The 27,040-nt window shown below is 37.4% G+C and overlaps 1 protein-coding gene across 4 annotated transcripts; it reads right to left on the bottom strand.

Moving 5' to 3' along the window:
• Positions 1-208: 208 nt before the first annotated feature.
• Positions 209-27,040, bottom strand: LOC113091336 (rho guanine nucleotide exchange factor 9). 4 transcript variants are annotated; one of them, XM_026256781.1, is made up of 11 exons: positions 26,538-27,040; positions 15,507-15,686; positions 15,094-15,177; positions 9,457-9,672; positions 8,377-8,556; positions 8,047-8,279; positions 7,732-7,861; positions 4,243-4,374; positions 2,793-3,036; positions 2,491-2,559; positions 209-2,107 (listed from the first exon to the last, which is right to left on the bottom strand). In XM_026256781.1, the coding sequence occupies exons 1-11, from the start codon at positions 26,544-26,546 to the stop codon at positions 1,935-1,937; spliced, it is 1,650 nt and encodes a 549-aa protein (XP_026112566.1). In that variant the 5' UTR covers positions 26,547-27,040; the 3' UTR covers positions 209-1,934. The 4 variants fall into 4 exon arrangements, with proteins under 4 accessions (XP_026112566.1, XP_026112567.1, XP_026112569.1 ...); XM_026256782.1 differs by lacking the exon at positions 26,538-27,040 and adding an exon at positions 25,776-26,486; XM_026256784.1 differs by lacking the exon at positions 15,094-15,177 and having other exon boundaries at positions 26,538-27,030.

Below are 27,040 nucleotides of genomic sequence, written 5' to 3'. Positions count from 1 at the left end.
AACAGTTTAATACTAGTTTTAAGTACCGTGTGGTTTTATATATTCTTTTTATCTTATAAACCTAAAACATTGCATACTCTTCTTTGGAACATAAGCCATTTCCCAATTTATGTTGGTAACTTAAGTTACCCTAAAAAAAAAAAATCTAAATGAAACCAGCATCATTGTGTTTAACAAAATGAGTAATAAAAAGAGACCAGAGGAAACACTAATTTCAACTCTGTTTTCTCCATAATGAAGTTTATTATGAAATAATGATATAATGTTATTTCAATCAGATCACTGAATCAAAAATATTAAACTGATATTTTCCTTTGTAACATAAATAGTTTCATGTGGCACTTAGTACACATGTGTGAAATATATCTTCCATAAAGTCCTCTTACATTTTTATGCCCTAAAAGGGTCTTTAACACTCCAGCAGAAGCTCTAAAATATAGAAAGAGGAACAAGATGGAAAAAAAGAAAATCACACTTGAATAGAATAAATAATGTTTTATAGCAATACTTTAAATATTGTGAGTGGACTAAATACTATCCTTTGAAAGTTATCAGACAAAACGTGAAATATACCATAAATTAATTTTTGCACAGGTCCCTTAATTTGGGGGAAAATAAATAAATAAATAAATAAATATATACTGTCTATATATATATATAGAGAACCAAAAACAACCCCCAAAAAAACAAAACCAGAAAACAAAAACAAACGCTATGTCATGCTAATCCTAGCAGCGATAACCAAATTTCTTTACTTAATGTTCGCCTGAGAAGTCACATGGCGGGGAACCAGCTCATGGGGTTGGCATTTGCACATGCCAGTGCACCTGTTAGAGGAAAATTTGCCAACTAGACTATTTTGGCACGTTAGAGATTAATTGGCACGTCATTATGAAGTTGATCAGCAGGATTAAAGTTGCCCTGGTCCGGGTATCATTCCTCATAAAATGAAGGCAGGGCTCAGAGGTGGCATTATTACTTTTTGGGGGGGTTTCCCGTCTTCTGTCAGATTGAACTTATGACGGGAGAGAGGAAACAATGGTGAAACCAAGATCAAGACCTAAGGATAAACAAGGCTCTGACGTAAACACGCTACAGAGATCCTCTGTTCAGAGAAAAACTGTTCCTCCTTCAGGTTTCTCTGGTCTGTAGCTTAATCAAGGTATCTAAAGGTTGATTGAAGTTCTCTCTGAATGTCAAAGTTGTTCCAGTATACCGTGACCAGTGTAAGCACAACTTGCGCGACAAATTTGCAAATCGTGATCCACTGTTCTTTTTGAGACCAGTACGAATATAACAACATAAATAAAAATACCTGTAATGAACTGAATCTCATGCAAAACAAACCAAAGAGTGCAGCAGGTTCCATCCAAGGAGTAATTGTCCAGGGAAAAAAAATCTTCAGCTTTGATCAGACTTGAAACTGTTGGAAAAACAGATGATAATGTGGAGTATGAGATCGAGAGAGACTGGGTGAGAGACAATGCCCCAAATAGTCACAGTGCACGGAGGAACACCAGGGCGGCGCTAGAGAGCAAGAGTCATTACCGTGGTTTAGTGCTTCAAACGGTGAAAGTTCACTATCTTGTCGATTTGTATAGAGAAGAAGGAACCATAAGAGATTTTCCATATTTCATGATTTAAAACCTCTCTAAAAAGAGTGCCGAGGAATAAAATCGATGTTTTGTGTGTGCGTGTTTGCGTGATTTTTTGTCGTGTGCAGTATTCGGTGCAGCCAGCCCAGCAAGATGTCCCCGTAACCCCAGTGAAAGTAATACGCCAGGTAAACCCCAGTAAAGCGAGGTCTGTCCTCTCTCCTGTAGTTTGTGTGTGTGTGTGGGTCCTTCTCAAATCCCGTAGATGTATCTTAAGTAGAATAGTGCTTTTCCAAGTATACAGGGGCTGGTGTATCCCACCCCTGCTGGATATGTGTTCTATTTTTTAAAGGGAGCCAACCGACTGAAGTTCTGCCAGAAGGGAGATGTGCTGCGTTTGGGCTCGTATTCATATCCGTCCGCCTGCCCGTAGCCGTCAGGGAGGAGGTACTGCCCGGGGTTCATGGGGTCCAAAGGAGGTGGGTATGTTGGGGGCCCCGACCGGCCCACACCTGAGAAGACGGACACATACGAATGCACAATGATTAATGCATAAACTCCATTTTTCTGTTTAACATCGCTTATTATTAGATTTATTTGACATTTGTGTAGCTTTATGCTGTATGTAACATCCACAAGTACCATTTATTGCAAGGCAAAACAATATCAATTTGTATCAATTTACTTCAATTTTCTCAGCAGGAATTTTTTCACCATGGTAACAGCAATACAACAGAACACAGTATAATCTACTGGCCATTAGAATGCAAATTGTGTTATGCGAAAATATTTTTCTGCCTAAAGCAGCCGTCATAGATGTGAGACACAACAACCTCTAAGAACATCTCAATTCCATGAGGAACATATTTCAAGAACAGGCTTCAAGATTTCATACCTTTCTGTTTGGTGACTCTCCTAACGGTCAGGGCGGCTTGTTTCTTCTGATATTCAGAGATTTCAAACCCTAAAGGGACAAAAAAAAGACAATATTCGTCGTAAACATTTAATAGCTTCATGTGAAGAAAAGAAAGTTTAAATCACTGTGAACTTGTTTGATCATTGTATCGTAAAGACTGGACTGAATACTCTTCAAAAGACATCTTTTGTATTCAATTTAAAAAATAAAAGCAAACAGTTCAACTTTTAAGTAGCATAACAACTAAACTATCAATTGTTTGTTATGTAAAAAATTCTCACCAATCTTCTCATCTTCCTGGACCATCTTTCTTTCCTCTTGAAACGCCCGAAGCCAACGGATTTTCTCCTCCAGTTTTTTGGGCAGGAACAGATGGATCTCGTCTGTGTCTCTGTTGGCCAGTTTGAAGGCGTTTTTCACGCTAACGTTAAAATCATCATCTCGGCCATCGATTGCGTCAATGACCTCATAATGATCCATATCAATCCGACCCTTATAATAGAGAATATCACGGCGAATGAGATCCTGTGGAAGGCGGAGAGACTTTATGAGTATGTCTGTAATCCAGACGGATTACTGATAGAATGAAACGATTGATTGATTCTTCTGTTCCAGCACGAAACATCTAATACATCATTCTCATCTTCCACCTCCTTTCCTTTCCAAACACCAATGTACTTGTTACACCAGGAGATTGTATTCAATGTGACAGCAAGTGTGACTGGCCATGATACATTTTTGTTCTACACATTTAAATATATGTCTGTGTTTATAAATATATACCTACAATATGGGAAAATATATGTGTCGTCTATTTGTTTAGAGATTATAGTGATTAAGTGAAGACTATAGACTCCGATCTGTTCAGCATGTTCATTAAAATACTTTTGAAACAATTAATAACTGGACACAAATAGAAAGGCTACTTGTTGGTTATGGAAATACTCTGTTGATTTGACCGATTAGCTGATAAATAGCTGGTCTGGGTAATGTCATATCAGTCTTCTAAGAAACTGATATGAAAAGTGCTGATTGTCTCTGTCTTGTGTTGCTGAATTGCCTGTGTCTCTCAGATTGTGCTGAAGAGAGCTGTTTTTGCACCTTTTTGGAGAGTAAAAATAGGCCGTGTGCTTTGAGCTTGAGGGTGTTTGGAGGACACCTAAAACACAAACAGCTTCTGCAGGGTTCATACACATTTTTACAAATGAATTTCCATGCCGTTCCATGACATTTGAGACAATATTCATGACCTAATGATCCATTATTTTACAAGTATACATGTAAAATAAGAATAAAAACCTCTGTTCAAATTTATAATAGCATATTTTAACTAAATCAATGAATATTAATTACTTGTTTGTCTCTTTGTCTTTTGTTGTTTGATTAAAATTAATGACGGACAGCACAGCTTTATTAGGCTACTGTCAAAAGACCGAACACACAGATTCTAATATACTGATAAACACGTTTTCTTTCTCTCGGTTGTGCTACACTACTTTAATTTAATTATAGTTATTTGCTTCTGGATGCCTGTCTGGTTCGGTTCTGTATCTTTGCTCTCAAAATGAAAGTTCCAGTGTCTGTCTGTATATCTATCTGCATCACTTAATTTTTCAAGTTTTCTACACTTCATTTCCAGACCCATGTGTCCCAATTAAAACTGATTTAAAAAATGAATTATAATGTCATTATTTCCTTCATCCCCTCTTTCTACCCTATTTCTCTTCTCACCTTCTTACAGAGGACCATCTGGTGATCGAATAGGAAGAAGATTCTGGTTTGGCTGCGCCCATATGATTGATATATCCAGGACATCTCCCCAGTGTACACTAGCTCTGAGCTCCTGTCCAGAATATCCTCACCCTGCACACAAAAGAAAAACAAATGAATCATTACATCTGACACCACTGAGGCTCTTATGTGTTTATGTCTCAATATGCAGCTCTCAAATTAAATATGGTGTCTGTGGTGCAGGTTGCATGTCAGTAACATGCATCGTTTATTTGAATTTGTATAGATTAATTCTCCTTTGGAAAAAGGGGATATTAAATAGAATAATAATTTAAATTTTTCTTTATGCTTACCAGGGCAGAATTTTTCTGATCTACAATTATTATTAATTTGTTTTTTAATTATTACAATTTCTCTACATTTAATATGTCATTATCAGCAGCCATTATTCTAGTCTTCAATTCCACATGATCTTTCAGAAATCATTTTAATATGCTGATTTGGTACTCAAGAAACATTTAGTATTATTAACAATGTTGAAAACCATTTTTGCCGCTTGATATTGTAGTGGGACCCGAAAGTTTTGAGTAATTATGATTTTTTTAAATAATAATAATTAATACTTTTATTCGTCAAGGATGTCACTTTTCTAACGTTAGTTAGTGGGTAATGTTGCTGTTTGAGCATAAACAATATTTGCAAAGTTAGGAAGCTAAAGGTTCAATGCAAATGGAGATATCATATTTTAAAGTTCTGGCAGTTTAATGCCTACAAAAACGGCTGGTAGGGACTACAAGAAGTTACTTCCCAGTTTTGTGACATAACAACCAAGATAAACCCCGCCCTCAGGAAAAGGCAGCAAAGGGGGCGAGGCCATGCTACTCTGCCTTAGAGAAGAGGAAGAGAAAACTAGAGGTGCACCTAAAAATCTATTTAAATATGAATCACGCTTCTGTCTTCTAACGATTCTAATATATTTACAGGTTTCAAAATAAATGTTCTAAAGCGGTTCTTAAAGGGATAGTTCACCCAAAAATGAAAATTTGATGTTTATCTGCTTATACCCAGGGCATCCAAGATGTCTGATCCCAAGGACAGTTTGAACTACATGGAATCAGAGGTAAAAAAAACGATATTAAACTGTTCAGTTTCTTCAACAGACTGATCATTTTGTGTCTTTACACATCAAAGTATCATCACGAGCCGCAGTGTTTAATTTGGTTTTATTCGTGTTTGGTTTTTTGACTCTCAAAGCTGTGATTCCCATCCTCTTACATTATATGACTGAAAGACTGCAACGGTTTGTGCTAAACATGTTTGTTTGGGTTCAAATGAAGAAACAAAGTCACCTACATCTTGGATGCCTTGGGGTAAGCAGATAAACATCAAATTTTCAATTTTTGGTGAACTATTCCTTTAATACTGTTCCTCGCCTCCCCCTGCTTTGCACATACTCTGCATCTCTCTCTCTCTCTCTCTCTCTCTCTCTCTCTCTCTCATTCAGCTCAGCTCCAACAATGAACTGTTCCAATTATAAACTTATTTTCACATAGTTACTGTATATGAAGCGTTAAACATGGATGCGTGTGCACTTGCCATACTGTATTAAAGCTTTAATCAGAATAAAACTGCATATTAAAAGCTAACATAAGCAGTAGCATTTGCAAATAACAGCGTATCTAAAAGTATGAGAAACAAAAAAACAGGGTCTAACATTAAAAGCCGTGCTTGCACAGGTTCTGCACGGCCCTCTTCAATAATATGCTCTGCTTCTCAATCGGGCTCAAACTTATAAGCGATAATAACGACAGCAGGGGCGTAGATTACACTTTTTCAGTCAAATGTTTTCCCGTAGATGTTTTCAAGAGCTGGTGTGAATAAATATAGATTTAAACTCAAAGAGACAGAACAGTCTGCGCATGACCTGATATTTTATTCGAACCTAGAAGCGCTAAAAACTCCAGCAGTGTGTGTTTCATTCATCCTCGAAGCCGGAGCGCGCTCTCATGCGGAAAGTCATATCAGGCAACTCCTAATATGGGCAACAGCGTACAGCTAGCTCTGTTTGAAAACAGTTGTTTTGACAGAAGAATTTAAACTTTTGGAAACATGAAGACATATATGATTGCGACAATATATGGTTTTTCAAGTCATCTCCAGCAGGTGATAAATACAGTATATCAACAAAACAGTGCTAATTGACATATATTTATTACAGCATTGAAACTATTCTGCCTTCTTATGTGATAAATAGTTTGTAGTATATTTAAAATAAATATTTGTTATTGTCAAGCAGTTATATATTTCTAAGCAAATTAAAGCTAGAAATTAGAGAATAATTAAAGGTGCCTATAGTATCCACTACCAGTCAAGTCTCTTCTGTTCACCAAGCCTGCATTTATTTGATCCAAAGTACAGCAAAACAGTTAACTGAAATATTTTAATAGACTATTTAAAATATCTGCATTCTATTTGAATATACTTCATTTTAAAGCTTGCTAAATATGTATTTATATCTATTATTTATTTTCCAAAAAAATATATATTTTTGAATGATACTGTATAATGTTGCAAAGGCTTTTTATTTCACATAAATGCTGATCTTTGGATCCTTCTATTCATCAAAGATTGCTGAAAAAAAATTTACTCATGTTTTAAATATTGATAATCAGCAAATCAGCATATTAGAATGATTTGATTTCTTAAGGATGTGACACTAGACTGGAGTAAATAGAAAAAAAATAGAAAATAGTTATTTGAAATAGTAAAAACTTTTAAAACCTTTGCTGTACTTTGGATCAAATAAATGCAGGCTTGGTGAGCAGAAGAGACTTCTTTAAAAACATTAAAAAGCTTACTGTTCAAAAACTGTTGACTGGTAGGCTATAGATTACAGAAATGTTCTATTGTAATGTTTTATATTATATTGCAATGTGTGTGTATATATATATATATATATATATATATATATATATATATATATATATATATATACACAATTTATGTCCCCTTCACTTCTGAAAAGATGGCTACGCCCCTGAACGATAGCATTGTTTACAATGCAACCACAGCACATGCCGCTGAGGTGACGGGCGGGACATTTAGAAGCGCACTGGAGCCCATCGCCTATTTCTGAGGGAGGGGCTTTATAAAATCAGGAAATGTTCAGCGTATTTCTCAGAGTAGGGACAGAGTGGTGTGGAATAAAGGTAATTACATGGAAAATAATGTGTTGTTTTTTTTTAAACAAAGCATTAACACATGTTAGACTGCACCCCTTAAACAAAATCAAGCCTAGAAGAAAACCAGTGAACCACCCCCTTAATTATACCAAGCTTTAGCCAGTAGGGTGCATTTATACACACAGCTGCGCTGCACATTTATTCGTTTACTATCATTATTTATATATAATTTCAGGTTCAACTATATTCCATTGCTCTTCTTTTTATCCTATTAATTAAGTTTGTCTGAAAAGCTTTGGCCACAAACCTCCCAGTCCAGTACCGATGCCTGCCATTGGGCAATTTTGTCAATGTTCTCAAGCCTTCGTTTGCGTTCGTTGATTTGCTGAGTGACATTTCTCATTACAGCAAGCGCAGCAGCCACATACCGATAATCACTGGGAGAGAAAGGGAAAAGAATGAGCGAAAGACAAAAATGAAAAAAGGGATGTCAAAATGATAATTGGAAACCAGATATGTCAGTTCAAAATTTGTAGTTTACACAGTCATATATTTTGTAGACCTGACCACCATTATCTTCACGATGCATCCGGAATACACACATCTGTGTTTGTGTGTGTACCTGTGTTCTTGTACTGTGTATTTCAGTAACTCTGCCAGCTGTAGAGGGTATTTGCAGATTTTCTGGACTGGTGTGAGCAGGTAGCCATCAATGGCGATGTCGATCATCTGCTGAACCAATCGGCAAGCTTCGAAGAAGTGCTGGTATCGTGCGTCTCGCATGAGACGTGTGAGCTCCATGCAGGCATCCACATGGTTGTTACAGTATTCCGAGTAGATCCAGAATCCATCTTGCTGTACAAAAACAACAAAAAAAGCATACAAACATAAAAAATCTGTATGCTCGACTCGTTGTGTATATATGTGTGATTTTCTGTGTTTTAATACAGACGTGTTCCAAAAAGCAAGGTCCGATCTCGCTGAGATGAGGTTCTTCAGTGTTAAACTGTTTCTCCAGGTCTCTGACGAAGCTCAACTGGAATCTGTAAATATCTTCGATATTTCCAAAGATCACTTTCAGCTGATCGTCGTTAAACATGTCTCTTCTCTTTTTACACTGACGGAGGTACCCCTAAAACGCAAACACAATCACAGTTTTACACTACCATTCAAGAGTGTGCGTTTTTTTTGATTTGTATCATGTTTTTGAAACAAGTCTCTTACACTCACCAAGGCTGTAAGTTTTAACTGATTTTATTTATATAGCTGAATTTTCAGCAGTCAGAATCATTACTCCAGTTGTCAGATTCACATGATCCTTCAGAAATAATTCTAATATGCTGATTTGCTGCCCAAGAATAATTTGTTATTATTATTTGTTATTATTACTGAAAATAGTTGCGCTGCTTTGATGTTTTAAGGATTCTTTGATGAATACAAAGTTCAAAAGTTAAACTTAAAGAACTTAAAATAGATATATTATTTTGTCGATTTAAAAAAAAAAAAGTCTTTACACTCACCTTTGATCAATTTAATGCATCCTTTCTGAATAAAAGTATTCAAAAAACATTTGCTGACACCAAACTTTAGAATGCTAGTGTAAGTTTAAACATTTCATAGACATACAGTTTTGACCATACATTTTCTCATAGACAAGAAATTAAATTTAGAACAAATGCAGACTTTGCAAATCACAGAAAAGTGCATAGTAATCTCACATGTGTCTTCTCTGGAGTTCCCTATTGAGATTTCAGCAATGTCACATACCATGCTCACATTTAACAAGCCAACAATTAAAAGATTTAAAAATATATATCTCATCGGATTCTGACAAGAACAAATGATCTGAGCTATGCAATTTACATAAACGTTATAGTTTTATACTTTTAACAGTTAAAAAGCCTCAGTTGTGTTTATGTATATTTCTTCTCTGGAATATTAGGAGAAACATCTGAGACAACCAAACATGATGCTTAAAAGAGAACTCAATCAGGTCTCCTGAGCTTCGAAATGGCTGGTATGTGTTTTTTACCTCACAGATGTCCTTCAGATGTTTGATGTAATGTCGTTCTGTGCTCATGATCTCATTGATGACATTGGCCCTCATCTGGTCCCGGTTCTGAGTGGCCTGGCCCAGACACAAGCAGTTGGTGCTGGGGTTTGGACTAGCCTCTGCATGGCCATTCTGCACCTCGCTGGAGCTTTCAGCAGCCTCGACCACGCTGTTTTCCTCCTGATTTACCCATAACTACAACACACACATCAAGACAGACATGACTTGAGCTTCAAGCCCTGTTATTATCAATTAAAGTAATCACGTTAATTGTGCTCACGTTCGATTAGAATCCGACTCAGAGCATCCGGAGTTAACGGCCTGAATGATTGCTTTCACAAAAGGGCTAGATAGGGGCTTTTAAAGCTTCAGGGGTTAAAGTTACATTGATGTGAAAAAAGAAAAGAAAAAAAGAGTCAGAGTGTGCCCTCTGGTGGCACCCGTCCCAGCTGCATATATCCACATTAGAGGCATTGCAGTAAACACTAATAAAAATCTGTTTTCACAAGGACTTAAATGAATTTACATTTGGACCTGTTACACAGCAGCCAAGATACACACACATAAGCCAGGAGAAGGGAACAGAAGGAGGGACATACAGATGCGCACATTTGGGAACACAGTATATGTGTGTGTCTGTGTGTTTAGTTGAAAGAATCTGATGTGATTTTATTTGCCCTGATTACGTAACCTATCATTTGCTTTCCCAGGTGAGTCAACTGATGTGAACACACATGCGAGCACACGCACAAACTCTGTCACACGGCGTGCACAATAAAAACCCATGTTTGTGCACACATGTTGTAAACTGAGCTATATTGATATATTCTACTCTTAATACTATCACAGAAACTTTGTACATTTTAAAGGGGCATAAAAGGTATAACTTAAATGAATAGTTGACACAAAATTGAAAATGCTGTTTTAATTCACTCAGATAATCTATATCCTCATGTTGTTCCAAACCTCTATGACTTATTTTCTTCTGTGAAATATGAAGTAAAATATCTTGAAGAATATTTTGATTACCACTGACTTCCACTGTATGGACAAAAAAGCACTTGACAAATTAACTTCTGCTGTGTTTTGAGTGAACTTGTTCCTTTAAGAAAAGAATAATAATTTTGAAAAATATGTCAAATCATTTACATTTGCGTTGACTTGAGTACATGAGATGAAGACTCATGTTACTAGCCTTTTAAAACAAACATTTGTTAACCATTGTGACTAAATCACTGAGTCAGTGAGAAACAGATCAATACTATTTATTATTGAATAATTCAAACATATTTTGTGAACTGGATCAACTGATTCAACAAAAGTTCTGAATATTGCTATTGAAGGGTTTTCCACCAGTTTTATGGGGGGGGGGGGCAGTGTACATGTTTGAAATGACACGAGAATGAGTAAATAATGTCCCTTTAAGCTTTATTCTTCATGGAAACTGTAGGAGATTTCAGGTTTTGTTAACCTTGCAGGGACATTGAGATCATATAGATATAGCAAAAAATCTGACCCACACATACATAAACACACACACAAACACTGCTGCGGACCTGATCTGGAGTCACAAATACTGGAAAAAAAGACAAAATGAAAAATCGATATTCATAAATACACAACTCCCTCGCCCTCTCTCTCTCTTTCTGTCTCACACACTCTGTTTCTGCACAGAGTCATGGATATGATGTCTAATCTCTTGAAGGATGTTTATCAGATTAAGATCTCATTAAAATCTCAAATTATACTTGTATACCTCCAAACCTCTGCCTCAGCGCAACTTTCCAGTGCATTACCCTTGCTAGCTGTCCGTCCTCATCCTCATCAAACGAAAGGCTTAGTTTAGTGATCCTGCTGCCTGGCTACACAACCTGTGATGCTACGGTTGTCTGTTTCAAGAAATAGAGGAATCAGAAGAACATTGATGATGCAGATGTTGCACACACACACCTGCGCGCACACACACACACATGCCAACTTCAATCTTCTCTTTCCTTCCTCGCAGTTTCCAATCTATTTTAGCCTCCCTCTCTCTCTCTCACTCACTCACTATCTCCTCCCAAAGCAATCTGTTTTTATTTTTTTTGTCTATTCTTCTCTCCTGTCCTCTAATGAAAAGTGACGTCTCATTTTATGCTTCATGACTCAACCTCACTGAACAGAGAAGAGAAACACAATACACAGCAGAACAGAGGATACAGCGTAAAGGTGTCAGCATCTTACAACAAAGACCAAAAACGAATCCTTGTAAGGGACATTAATCAATCTCTTTTAGTTGGGTATTTAGAATTGTTACATTCACTCTCTGATTTGCCATTAAAAGATCAGAGCTAAGTTCACCATAAGCAACTGTTCAAACTACATAAAAATGCTACCTCAATAAATTTGTTTGTAAACAGGGTTCATTTGTGAAGTAGCACAAAGTAAAATCGAATTATTTGGTTTTAGTTTGCTGTGCTGCTACTACATACAGTATACAGTGCCGCTGCAAAATAAATCACACAGTACAGCAATTTTACCCAAGTTGTGAGTTATTTGATGAGACAAAAAGAAGAACGCAAAGCATGACCAGTGTAATCTGATTCACAAATGCACACACTGCAAAATTCGAAAGAAATCAGTCGAACAGACTTATAGTTTTTGGTTTGAGTCACTCTAATGAACTTAAAGGACACTGCTCCTGCAAAAACACACATCTAGAGGTAATTCATGTTTGTTTTCTAATTATTATTTAGATTAAAAATTGAAAAAATATGTATTTTTTTTTATTAATTTATTTTAAAATATTCTAGATATTAACGTAAAGCTTTGGAGTTCAAGAATTCATATGGAACTTCAATGAATGTGTAAAAATGTGTATTAAATGCATTTTGATTGCAATGATATACTCAAATATATTCAAGTATTTTAATGTTGTCTCGTTAAACTCCAGATTAAAGGTGAAGTGTGTGGGGTTTGTGCTACTAGCACCATCAAACAGAATTAGAAAAAATATCAGTTAAACAACAAATAGTAGTCCTGCCTAAAATTCAAGACTGTACAAAAAAACAACAACAAAAAACAAGTACCACATCTGACTGCAAATAGTCACATTTAAGCTGTGCTTGTCTTTATATATAAAACACTATTAACGCCACTGTTAATACTGACAATGTTAATACTAACCCTGACAATGCTGCTGATCGTCGTATGCAGGCACAGTTTGTGTTGTGCGTGGACTGTGAGTAAACAGTGAGCAATGATTTCTGATGACACCAGAGCTCCAGGTCTCAGCAGGAGAGAAACGCTAAACCTGCAGGCCAGCGCCACCAACTGGTGTGACATAATGCTTTCAGACGCTAACGCATCCATCTCTCTCACATTCTTTCTTTTCCTGTCTGTTTCTTCTTGTCCTTTCCCAATGTTGCATAAGAGATGCCCAAAGGGTCCAAATGAAGACTGTGCTGTACAGACTGACATAGTGTGTGTGTGTGTGTGTTAAATTTGTATCTGTCTGTGTGGACACAGGTGATATTCGCGAAGAGATTTTCTCACACCTGTCATGCCCGAGAGAGTGGCTTGCACAACCTGCCATCTGCGTGAGTGTGTGTTTGGGGAGGAAGGGGGACAGATGACTGTTAGAGAAGATAGGAAAGAGAAAGATAGGTTGAAAGCAAAAAGGGGAACTGAGAAATGCACTTAGGAAGCTCAACGTATGTAGCCAAAGTTAAGACCAAGTTACATAAAAATCCCATTAAAGAGAGCACCACCTTTACAAACAAACTCCTCTTTCATAAGCAAATCTCATCCTACACTTTTTATCCTTTCACCCATTATCCCCAATAAAAGGGTTTATGTTCATATTTCGGTGCTAAGCTTGAAATTACTCAGAGAAAGGCTGCATTTATTCTACCAAAAAAAACAGTATCATTATTAACTAACATTATTAACATTTAAAATAATTATTTATTATTTTCATGTATTTTAAAATGTAATTAATTGCGTTTGTATTTTGTTTGTATAAATCATTCTAATACTCTGATTTGGTGTTCAAATAACATTTCTTTTTTTTAATCAGTGTTGATATTTTTGTGGAAACTGCAATACTTTTTTAGAATTCTTTGATGAATACTGTCTTTACTGTCACTTTTTATCAATTTAATGAATTCTTGCTGAATAAAAGTATTAATTTCTATAAATTATATATAAATTGCATTATAATATGTCTTATGTAGTATGTATAGTATAGTATGCACTAGGAGGGTAGGTGGGAGGGTTCGAACCCTACGGTTCTCCAAACACTGGCTTCAGCAACCAGCTCCCGCCTTTTTGCCCATTTTTGATTGTCCGGGATGGTCGCACGGTGATGCGCTGCCAAGATGGAGACGGCCCGCTCTGCACACTTTAAGCTTCAAAAACTCTTCACGAGACTACGGGTGACGTAATGGACACTACGGTGAAAACCAATGCCACAGAACGCGAGCATATAGAGCTATCTCTGAAGTATTGAGTTTAAATGGACAAATTTACACAAAAAATATATAAAAATGCCTTGTCTTGGTGAGCATCCTATAGCAGACATAGCCGGCTAAATGTAGGCCTACTGTATCAGTGCACTGGATCAGTGCGTTATCTTAAAGTGACAGCACTTTCTTAATATTGATTAAACAGCAACAACAAAGAAATCACTTGCTGCTCTTGACTGAATAGCTTTTGTAACTTTAATAAAGACTAATCTTTCATTTGTACAGTCAAATATGAAATGCTGTTTTACATTTGATTACTTAATTAAATTTCTATAGCTAAAAACTAATGTTAGACACACCTGAAAAAACTGAAAATCAACAACTGCAAATGGTTGTGCACGCACACCATTATTATTTCAGTTTTACTGTGCAACATGTTCATAATACCTCCTTTTTACTCATGAAAATTAGAGCTGGGTTTTATATTATAACTGATAAACTAATACTTAAAATCCAACAGACACTTAAATACAGCTTAGGTTTATATTATATACAAGAGTTGGAGGGGAACATGCATAAAACTGGATTACTATGGAGAGAGAAACGGTAGAGATGGGAGAAGTGTTTGAAATGGGACCCCAGTGAGACCCTTGACACAATTTGAGGACTGGTTTAGAGGTGGAGGAAAGATGCTGGAAGAATCGCTGAAGGGCCTGATGAAATTGTTGTTGAGGATTTATGTTTAAACTTCTATCGGAAAATCTATTTTTGAGTTTTCTTCCTCTGTAGCTCTCTTTATATATATATATATATATATATATATATATATATATATATATATATGATTAAACATAGACATTTAGCAGTCAGAGAGGCTCAAATTAAGACCAACAAAAAACAAGATGTCACCAAATACTGTCAGAAAAGAGGGAAATACTTATAGTAGTCATCGTTAAATGTCATAATTGAGTCAGCATTGCATTAACAAAATCTTTCTGCTATTTCAGTATTTTCTGACAGACCCGGACAGAAGATAAGTTGCCTTTGTAGCGAAGCGCAGCAACTGTGGCTGAAAGGAAACGTTGGAACACAGCGACAGCATGTGAGCAGTAAGCGATGGGATGCATTCAACGGTCAAACGGTAAGCAGTGGTTTTGAAAAAAAAACGCACCTTAGCTGTGGTGTTTGTGAGGCGTGATGCAGCGACAGGGTTGATATAAAAAAGCTGTTTGGTTTGAGGGGGGTGGGACTCCACCTTAGAGAAACAACAACAGCAACACAAACAAGAGTTTGGGTTCAAGATGGAGGTTAAACGGAAGAATGTGACCTCTTCTGACTGAGGTGTGTCTGTAAGTCTTTAATATTGAATTATTTACCTGAAAATGGGTTATATTGTCAATTTCTATATTGTGTTGCATCTCTTTTAAACAGCTTTCATCTAACTTTTATTCAGTTAAAAACGGTATTGGATATGAAAACAGCTGTGGTTCTGCAGATGTGTCTTAGAAAGGTGTTTGTTAGACAGGTGGCCATCAGACAGATATATGTCGGACGGAAAGTGTTAAGAGTCAGAGATGGACTCACCCTGACGAAGCTGGCAGGAAACCAGCCCTCCTCCTCCTCGATTTGACCCCACCACCAGTCCTTATTCGAGGCGTCCAACACCTTTATGACATCACCAGCCTTGAAGGCCAGCTCCCGGTCAGCCATAGTCACATGGTCCCATACTGCCTCGGCATTCACTACAGAGCCTCCGCTGACCAACTACAGAAAGATAGATGGAGCAGACGCAGGATAAGCTACAGGAGGACAACAGTTACATAACATCAGAAACATTCTGGATTAACATCAAACAGTCACTTCCACTCCACAGAACTGACGGGTGTTGAGATATAACGCTGTATCGCATTTGGATTTGTATCAGCTGCTTTGGTTCAGTTTTGAAAAAGAGGGAACACGAGGTTGATAGGATAAACAAAATACCCATATTTTCGTTTTGTTTTGTTTTTTAGCTGAGAAGTTGATAGTCGTATTTAGTGTTAACAGCAAAAAAACTGAGGTGTTTCAATGTTTTTGAAAGATGTCTCTTATACTTACCAAAGCTACATTTATTTGATCAGAAATACAGTAAAAACTGAAATATTAAGAAATATTTTGTACAATATAAAATAACTGTTTTCAATTTTAATGTACTTTCAAATGTAATGTATTCCAGTGATGGCAAAGCAGCATTTTCAGCAGTGTCACATGACCCTTCAGAAATCATTCGAACATGCTTTAGTGCTCAAGAACCATTTCTTATATTATTATCCGTGAGGAAAATAGTTTTGCTGCTGTGTGTGAAAATCATAACACTGTTTTGACATTTTGTGATGAATATAAAGATAATAAGAATAGCATTTATTTGGAATAGAAACTATTTGAACATGATATATAAGTCTTTATTGTCACTTTTCAATTTAATGTCCTTGCTGAACAAAAGTATACATTTCTTTAAAAAAAAAAAAGACTTGGTTTTAAACTTTTGAACAGTAGTGTATAATAAATATTTTTTTATATTCACATCCATTCTATTGTTACAAAATGTTGCTTCTTGGCAACAAACATATTTATGCAAATCTTTTATACAAATAATTTATAAATAAAATATATGAACTATTTCAAACTGTTAAACTATCCTATTATTGAATTGTAAAAAAAAGTTTTTCTTGAACAAGAATAAAAAAGCTAGTTATAAGAACTGATCTACATAATGACTGGATTGCTCATAGCTTTCTGAACAGCAAAAACCTTGACCTAAAATCATACGATTTGAAGAGTATCAGTCACACGGGATTAGCATTAAAGATATGTGTATGTAAATACATTTTTACTTCAGATGTTATCTGCAGTGTTCATGGTCTTTTCGGACAGGATAAGTGATGTAATGAAAATGCTTAGGTGGGTGTTTATAACATAAAATATATTTCTTTATGTACTTAATTATGAAGGAAATATTAAACATGAATATATATCTGGTATTAGTATCAGACATTGATTAGAATATACAATAAATATTGAAATATAAACCTCTATTACTATATTGCTCTTTGCTGTTTTGAAACTCAAATCTTGGAAATTAAAAAAGTTCATACCGTATATAGTCAGCATTATTTCTCTGAATAAGTTATGATGTGCATATATTTAATATCCTGATTGAGCAACATCTAATTCAGACTTGTACAAATTCTACTGCTTTTTACTATCATTATTTTTTCCATAGGAGTAAAATGTTATGTATATACATATATACATATATATATATATATATATATATATATATATATATATATATATATACACATACATACATACATGTTGAAATATTTATTAATTTAACCAGAGTTTAAATCTTAACCTCATTTAATATTTTTTTTGGAAACATCTGCAGTTAGCTTACTTTATAATAAATACAACAAAATTACATAAACAGTGTATAACTGCACAAGGCAAATTAAGGTATGTGTACAAAGCATACAGTACGTTTTCTCATTCAAATTGTGTGATTTTCTATTAATTCAAAAATATGCAAAAGAATTCTAGGGAATACCAATATGGCAGCATGGTGGCTTCACTTTTATAGATTATTGTAATAGATCAGTGGTTCTAACAGACTGCTAGTTATTGGCAACAATTCCATTCAAACAGCACTCCTCAAGCCAACCAAAACATTCCATTGTGACTGTTAATTTAATGAAATAAACCGAATGTGGCTGTCACTACCGGTTGACACCCAGATTGTGGCTGTTCTCTTCTGAACCGGTTCTAAATCAGATCTGAAATGGACCGGATCTCACGGTTCCTTTGTGTTCATACAGGAAGTAAGTGACAATGTACAAGGTCACAGAGCCTTAGAGACGCTGTGCTTGAGTAACCATGGCTTCCACGCTCGAGTAAAGAAAAGATGCGTTATAGTATTGCTTCCTGCTGACTTTCACATATACAAGCCCATGACAGTGACTTGAGATGATGGCTGGGTAATTCTCTACACAGAAACACTCATACATAATCAGCTCCAAGATTTCACCCCCACAACTCCAGTCTCTTTTCCTCTTTTCCTCTCTCTCTCTCACTCCGTTTCAGATGCAGCCAAGCTGTAAAAAAATATCTTTTGCGCATTTAAAGAGAAAAACAATGTTATGTTGTCAGCAGAAAGAGTAAAATCAGTTTGATTTGTATAAAGCAACTGCATTTGAGACACATCCCCACAGTTGTTATCTCGGTGTCACAACACGCTGTGGTTAAATGCGAAGAGTTCTCGGCTGATCTGATATTTAAACTCCATTGCTGCTGTTCAAGTGTATATGTGTACATGTGTCTGTGTGTGTGTGCTATGACATGTAGATACACACAGCCTTTAAGGGTTGAATTATCGCTCCACCATCAATATGCCTTATATCTACTGTACAGAATTTTCTTTAGATGTGATATGTATCTGTGTGTGTGTGAAAACAAATTATTTATGTCTTGTACATGTTTCTCATTGGATATGAAGACTGCACCTGCATTACTTGCTCGACGATGAAACAAATGGCTGTTTATGTAAGTGAATCACTGAATGATTCACTCAATTCATTCAGCAACAAAATGGCATTATTGTGTTTCAAAGTGATTTGCTGTTGTTAATTCTGCTGTCGTTTGTTTGAAACTATTTTAATTAGCAAAGCAAAAACTGACAAAATTACTGGCAAATGTGTGTCTAAAATCTGTGAAAAATAACTTCTTGCTCACTCACTTTTACAATATAAAAGCAATATCTCATCTGATACTGTGCTGTTTTTGTAAATATCAAGACAGCTGTAATTGCCTGAGATACTCTTGCTTGTCTGATATTGCTTCATTAATATATTTATAATATGTTTTATTAATAATTATAGACAGGGTTAAAAACATAAATTTCTAGGGGGTTTTGACAAACACCGCTGAGTAATTATTGGATAAAACACATGCTGGGTAATTTTGACTCAGCTTGTTGGGTTTTATATTAACCCATTTGCTGGGTTGTGTTTTGACATAGTGCTGGGTCAGAAAACTAAATGGAGGTTTTTTTTTTAATTTTTAAATACAAATGCATTCTAAAATCTGTTTTATTCAGGACAAGAACAGATAACACACATATATATATATATATATATATATATATATATATATATATATATATATATATATATGTATATATATTAATTCAAAGTCAAGTCAGTCAATAACAATCATAAAATCTTCATAAACATTCAGTAAAGGTTTTAGGAAATGACAGGTGCAGTGAGAGCAGCCAATGAAGAAGAAAACTGCTATCAGTAGGCTGTTCCAGTTCATTTAATGACTTATAATCATGACTTATCATTTATTTGTGTTTGAAAAGTTACATCAAACACAGCTTTACCTCGTGCTGTCTTGTCTGTCAGACACTTAAGTTTCAACCCGTCAAATGAATAGCGTGACCACACCTGCAACGCATTAGATCGATAGTGCTCTGTGACGAGTTGGGCAAAGCCGAGAGCCATGGGAGCGGAGACCGGCTGGTGGGGTTTGTGCGTGGCAGTCTATTTTCAGTTTTGTGTTTATTTTTTTATAAAATTTTGTTTAAATGATCACCGGTTCCCGCCTCCTTCTTCTTGACCTACAAATGTGCTAAAAAACTGAAAATAGCACGACGGTCCCTCACGGACGACTACCAAGCACAAACAGAACCAAAACAACATAAGGTCCAGTCCTGGTCCTGGTCCTCCACTGTTGTTACTCCTCATTTTATCCTTCCGAAGCTCTCTGTGGGACTCGAGACCGGTGAGTGGAGCAGGTGTCGCTCATTATCATTAACTCCACCGGCCTCACTCCGTTTCCAATGCTCTAGGCTCGCCCACTCATTGTATGCACCCGTTGTAATCTGTGGAGGGCATGGAAACATTGTTACAAATAACAGTGAAGTATCATTGTTTTTAAGCCCTGGTTGCGCATTCGTTTAGTAAGAGATAAAACGTCCACATGGTACCAGCACGTCGTACTCTTCGAGTGCAAATCCGGTGAATGCTGCGTTTGTTAAAGGCTAGCATACCAACCAGATGTTAGCTACGACGTACATTTAAACAAGAAAGGAAATGTGAGATTACAGATGTTTTCCTATTTATACAGTAAACATTTGACAGGAATACAATTTAATACAAACCTTAATTTCATTCAGGAGGTTTCCGTCAGTCAAGTTTTCTCTCAGGACAAAATATATCGTTTTAACTGTCTTAGCACAGACTACACGACAGTGGGTTACATTGAACCAGCGCTGGGTAGGTACGTGACAGGGTTCATATTGACAGTAAAAATGACCCAGCAGCACTATCCCAATAAATGACCCAACAGGCTGAACCCAGCATTTGGGTAAAAAAAAATAACCCAGCATTTTTTGTGTGTACTTAATATAATTTCACAGTCCAGTGTGTTTTTTGTTCCATGATTCAACTCATAAAAACATAAAGGAATTTATTATTTGTGCTTTAATAAAACAATATCTGTTTACCAACTGTCATACAGTAAATTCATAAACAATTAATTCTCTCAAAATGATTTTGCTATCCTCTCACTCATCACTTCTTGGCTCATTAGGAAAAAGACAGTTCAACGTTTAAGTTAAGAAGAAGATACCTCTAAGAAGTTAAGAAATGTCTCTCAGTGTAGTTTCAATGATGTTGCAACGTGCTTTTCTATCTCTCTCAGGGAACAGTAGGCAGTAGGATTATGCAAATCAGTCAGAAAAACTGCAGTGGAAAAGCTGTGTTCCTGTCCCAACTAGCATCAGATCTCAGAACAGAAAAAGACATCAGCTGATGAGGATCATGTACAACCCTAAACATCCCAATTCATCCACAGCTTACTCTCATGTGAGATATTATCATGTGGCACTGCATGTAACAGAGCTGTATAGTAGGCTATCAACCACACACTGAAATATTACACCGCACACACACACTAAAATGATGTAACAGCCCCTGAGATTATCAGATTGGATGGTGTTGAATTTAGCGGGATGAAATTGTGTCTATAAGAGCCAAACCAAGGCAATCTGTTCATAAAGAGTGAGAATACAGCAGTACACTAACACCAGCATTAGAGGGCCATGACTTTGTGTGTGTGTGTGTGTCATCTCTTCATTCCTCCTTGCCTTGATTCCTGCATGAATGAACTGTACTCAGAAACATTCTTTCTCTTTCTCTCTCACTGTCTTGCTCAGTCGCTCTTTCTCTGTGTGAATGCCTTGCTGCATTAATCTACAGATGTGCTGTCCTTTAGTAAACAGCCTCACACAAATTAAATTGATTATGGATCACAGGTTAACTGAATGGGCATCTGTTAAACATTTGACCCAAATCACTGAGCTTTCCCTTAAACTGACAACTGACAACTGACAAGAGATGAGAGAAGAGAGTCTCAATTTACTGTTTTAGACCATTCTGTCTTCTCTAGCTTCTGGCTTTAGATGAATGTAACATGCCTCATAGCCAGGGTTCAAAAGTGAATTGAAAATGCCTTTTAAATAACAATTTCTGAATCTGAATCGAGTTAGAATGTAGAATCAAAACTGCAATTCAAATGTGAACGTAAGGAAGTAGAATCACAATTCTTTTTAGGCACACTATGTAACTTTTGCTGCTATTGCCGTTAATAAACAAAACTGAATGTACCTTGCGGAAGAACACTCTAGCTGGAGATACTTCTCTCGGTTTATGGATATGAGTTACTCCACAGTGGTTGTCATCCTGACAGGTCTAAAATAGTCTGAATATAAACACTAATTATAGGCGTAACATAGTGATTAAGAACACGGTTTGGAAAATGGATGAATGTACTTGCTCATTAATAAAATTTTGAACAATAAAAAATTTACATATTGTATCTTTAAATTCAAAGAACTTAATATGATTCAAATTTTTTACAAAAAAAATTTGAATGTAGCTTTGATTAAAATTTTAAAAAGTGTTTTAAAACTGAAGGTTTAAGACATGGACAGAACGATAGAACAACAGACGGATGGATGGATGGATCAAAACCAGTTTTGTTACCTTTTAATTTTCAGTTATTCGCAAGGAAATGTCCCCTCACTAGCACAGATGTCAACAAATTCTGCTCCAAGAAAGCTGTGGTTCTTTGGACAAATGGCATAGCAGAGGCTAAAAATAATCAACAGGGTGTCTAACCCAACATCTGGTCCAAATGACCCATTAGGTCCTCTAACAACATCCCACGTCCAATAATCTAATATCTCCACCCCTCCAGCAGAACAGCTGCTGTCAGCACTTCACTTCTCACTGACTGTCATCACTCCATCCAGATGCAGCTTACCTGAGTTCCCTTCAACAAACCAAGGAGCTCTGGGTGTCTGAACAGAAAATAAAGTGTCTCCTTCATCCAGTATCATTATTCTGCTTTATAGAAAGAACAACCCTTTAATTCAGAGGACTATAGCATTGAGAGGGGAAAAAAGGAAAACAGGACATCTAAGAGACCAGAGAATGCTGCCTCGCCATAGACACACACGCACACACACCTGACTGGGGAGAACGATTATGTAATGGGAGTACAGTGGGCTAGGAGTCTAGGAGAGAGAACTGGAGAAAGCACGTGGAGCGAGAGAGGGGGAAAGAACAGAAGAAAGAGAGATTGCATTAACATAGACTGCTACGCTATGGATTAAGCTCTTGTAACTCCATACACACAAACTCATATAGCCATTAATTCTCATCATATCTTGCTGGGAGAGACAACAAAAGAAACTAAATGCGCAGACAGCGACGTAACATTATGAACAAATGTTTTAAGGACCTACTTGAGTCTGAGCTGCTTAGCCATATGATGCTGTTAAGCCAGTTATTCCATCCACGTCGATATGAATCGCCCTGGTAAAACATTTTGCACTTTTCTTGAAGTCTAAATTTGGATTATAAATGCTTTAAACTCATGCAGCTTTGCCTGCCCACACTGTTCCTAAAACAAACACAAGCAGAGAAAATGCACAAAAGCCTTTCAGCCATTAAAGATGCAAAAGATATGTGTGTTTGATACAGGCATGTGTGCGTGTTTGTGTGTGTGGGTGGGAGGATTCCCAGCCTACGCTCCCAGTGCAGATGTTTCTAAATCTGTCCATTCTCTTGATTTTCCCGCTCTTTCCCACTCCCGCTCTTTTCATAGTCATATTTTTAGATGCACATGCCTCTCCATGTGAATGTCGTACACCAGCTCAGTGGAACGGTCCTGAAAGCCGCTGATTTGAAAGGCCAGAACGCACCCGTAAAATGTGCACCATGAGGTCAGAAGCGCCATACTATCTAGGAAACCTCCATACATTGGTTGTTCTCCGATCACCTTTTGCGTAAGTGTTTCCGAGCTGAATCTAGCGCATTTTAAGATGGCTACAGAGGACAGGATTAAAGGCTGTCTGTGTCTCAAGAGTAGGATGTAAAGTGATTCTGTAAGCTTCGGTCTTAACGAATACACCAACATGCAAGATTTCGCACTAAAAGAAGGCAGAGAATCTGTCTCTAGGGCATACATAACGCAAACTGTATGATGCCATTTGCAACATTCAAGTCCAAGTTACTCTTACATTGGCAGTACATTTCCCAGACTTCCCTTCACTGTTAACAGGTGCTTCAGACCTGTTGGGAGAGAAGGACTGCATGCTAATGCAAAAGGGAAATATCCTGCCTTAACCTAGCAATACAGAATGACAGTCAGCGTTCAACATTCTGCACCGTGGCTGATATCTCAATGCATAATTGCAATGTGTGCGTACAACCGCTTTACATGTGACAATATCCAAATATTTCCCATCTGGTGTTTCTAATATTATATGACAGAACATAAACACATTTCTTAATATGTTTGGTGTGTCAGTGGTTTCATATCACATGGCAGTTACAGCTGTATGTAATGTTTACTTTGCTTTAGAGGAATATTAGAAGGTAATAAAGCATTTATACTCTGTTTTAAAATTAAAACAGGTCATTAAACTCTCAGAAAAAGGTACAAAAGCTGTCAAACGGTACACCTATTGACAGTATTATAAAATGTATGCCTTTGTACATTATTTACCCTTTGAATATGCGTATTAGTACCTTATAGGTACTACATATCAGTACCTAAAGTGTAAATACCTGAATGGTATACATATACCTTTAGAAGATGTATCACACCACTCACAGTCTTTGTAGTTTGTACCTTTCTTTTTTGGGGGGGTGTGGTATATGTATATAGATAGTGTATTGTGGTTTTGAGTGTCCAACTGAAGTATTACAAGGAAGTTTGATGCAGTATGCCAGTTTTCGGGAGCAATATTGTTTCTCCGTAGAGACTGTGAGTCAATGATTTCAGCACTTCAATGGGATGCATCTGAACCATTATTCTCCAAAGCACAACAAAACCCCAGTCTGCAAATATGTGCTTGCAGCGTGAACACACAAAACACTAAGGCTGAGGGTTTGAGCAACATGAGGTCAAGGGAATGATTCAGCTGATTCACGTTTTAGCTGATGGCAGTGATTCCATAATCATCTTTAATGAGAATAACCAAATGCCTCTGTCCTCTAGAAGGGGTCAGGTTAAGGATAAGCATGTTGGAACACCATCAGTTTAACCAATTAGTAATGGTGAAATCCCTATCATACGTGACCATCACTTATCTGAGGTGAAAGCACACAGGGTCTGTAAGTCTCTGTAAGTCTCTGTATGGAAATAGTAAAAATGCACAGAAAATGTCAAACCTATTTTGAGGTTTGAAGGTCTTGTACATCTGATATATAATTTGAGCAGAAATAGTTTTATATGACAGAACTGGTATCACCTCTTGTTTCATTTAACATCAACACAAAAGTTTCACCAAGATTTAAAAACAAAGAAGAGCCACGATTGATCAGAAAAGAAGGGATATAGCACTTTCCAACTTCTACTAGACCAACAAAGATTGCACAACAGTGTACAAGCCACATTTGTGACAATTACACCTTAACACAAACTGTGTCAGTTTCGAATTGCTAGCCTGTGTCTTTTTTAGCCTGACATTTTGGCTTGCTTTTCATAACTTCTTATTTTTTGTTTACCATTTGGAATTATAATGCAAGGGATACTTATTTTAAACAAGTATATTTTATTATCACACACACATACACACACAAAAAAAATCTATGCACAAATTCTAAAACGTCCATGACAGTGTACTTTACAAAATGTAGGGACAAACTGTACCGCAAAAACACTGAGCTATGGGCTTTAAAATGAAATTCATTACAACACTCCCCTGAGACAGTCTAGCATCTACCTGCACAAGAAGCGTGTGAAATCTGATTCAAACAAACCATGCAATGGAATCTCACAGATTTAATGGCAACTTTTCTTGTGTTTATAAACTGAACCTTGGATGAATGGGGTGTGCAAAAAAGGCATGGCCTCAATACATGACCTTTCAGGTGCAACTGCCTAGATACACTGATACCCAATACATCCATAGACAAATTCTCTTCCAGCTCCATCACTAGTTGATAAATGTAATGTGCTTATAGGTCAATAGATTATAAGTGACTCCTCTATAACAGACCTAAACTATTTAACATTAGAGAAACTAAAGGTGGTGTAGGATGATGCATACTGTAGGAATTTAAAGATGCGAGCGGCACCAGGGCACCTGTGATCATCGGACCGTTGTGATCAGCTCGCGGACACACCTCAGTATTTCCCTCTAAGGAAACAAAATACGCGAGCATCCTTCCACATGCTCGTTCGCCACTCGCGCGCTTTGTCCGCGAGAAGCTTCTGCGCGAGCTTCACAGTACTTACATGACAAACGGAACGTTGGCCTCCGTCGCAACCCCTCACGGCTTTTAAGGGTTTTATCCTCTCAAACGCTTGACAGAGGCCAGAGCAGCGTCACCACGGGCCTACCTTGCGATTCTCGTCCTCGACCGCGAAATCCGCGTTCGCGTCTGACACAGAAAAACTGCGCACAAACGATCATGTCTGTCAAAATAAATGAAGCGGACGCACGCGTGCGCGCAACGCGCGCCCCGGCAGTTGACTACAGAATGCCGGTCGCTTAAAATCAATAAACGACAAAACACGGACTCGCGTCAAAAACAACCACAACGAAGCGACAGAAGCAGAAAAGACAAGGGATTTTGCGCACGCACCTACGTCGCGCTTCAGTTAAAGTCAACAGCTTCTAACGGGCACTGTGACACATTTAGGAGAGCGCAAAATACACCAACGTCACTGACATGCCCGAGGCGGCGCTGATGTGCTGGGTATCCCCCTCTGTCGCGCGCTCGCTCCATCTCTCCGTTTCTATAGCACTGGAACGGTGCGAGTCTCTCCGCGCGTGCGGACGGATAGCGGCGCGAGGGGTAGCGTCCTTTAACACGCAGCCTCCCAGGTGAATAACACGAAGAATACTTCACATTGTCGAGATGTCACATCGTGCTTTCGTGACCTCTATTCAGCTCGTGTATACCCCCTCCTCTCCTGTCCTCTCCTCTCCCCCAACCTTCTTCTTTTTTGTATCCGTTAACAGAGACCGTCGGTAAGCATCACAGTCAACCTCACCTTCATCATCCTCAGGGTCAGTCCCGGTGCAGGATCCGTGTCCTTTCCGCAGGTTCGTGCCCCCGACGCCAGCTGCAACCCTGTATCCGCGCTCCCGTTAGCAATGCGCGGTTTACTGTGCAAGAGAAACGCACGTCCGGTCAACACCGTTCTATTCTCACGGCGAGGTGGGAGTCTGCGTCTCTCTATCTCTCTCTCTCTCTATGAATAGAGCTGAAGCATGGGCGGCGCTTGCACACACACACACACACACACACACACACACACTTAGGAGCCAACCATCAGTCAAAAAAGGGGTGCTTCACTCTGCTATTGAGGAGGCTACAAACATTACATAATCTAAATAAATAAATAAATAAAAATAATGCTGTGCTATTGGCTCTTGGGAACATCTCAGTGTAGAAAAGAAAATGTCCAATAAGCAAAAACAAAGAAAAAATTGGATGGTGTTTCACATCATTCAAAAGCACGCAGAATATCTATATATCTTTTTAACACATGCC

Source organism: Carassius auratus, unplaced genomic scaffold (genome assembly GCF_003368295.1).
Source record: "Carassius auratus strain Wakin unplaced genomic scaffold, ASM336829v1 scaf_tig00214183_4049273_7079891, whole genome shotgun sequence".
Lineage (NCBI taxonomy): Eukaryota > Metazoa > Chordata > Actinopteri > Cypriniformes > Cyprinidae > Carassius > Carassius auratus.
The sequence above is the reverse complement of the archived record's forward strand: the minus strand, read 5'-3'. Positions and strand labels throughout refer to the sequence as shown.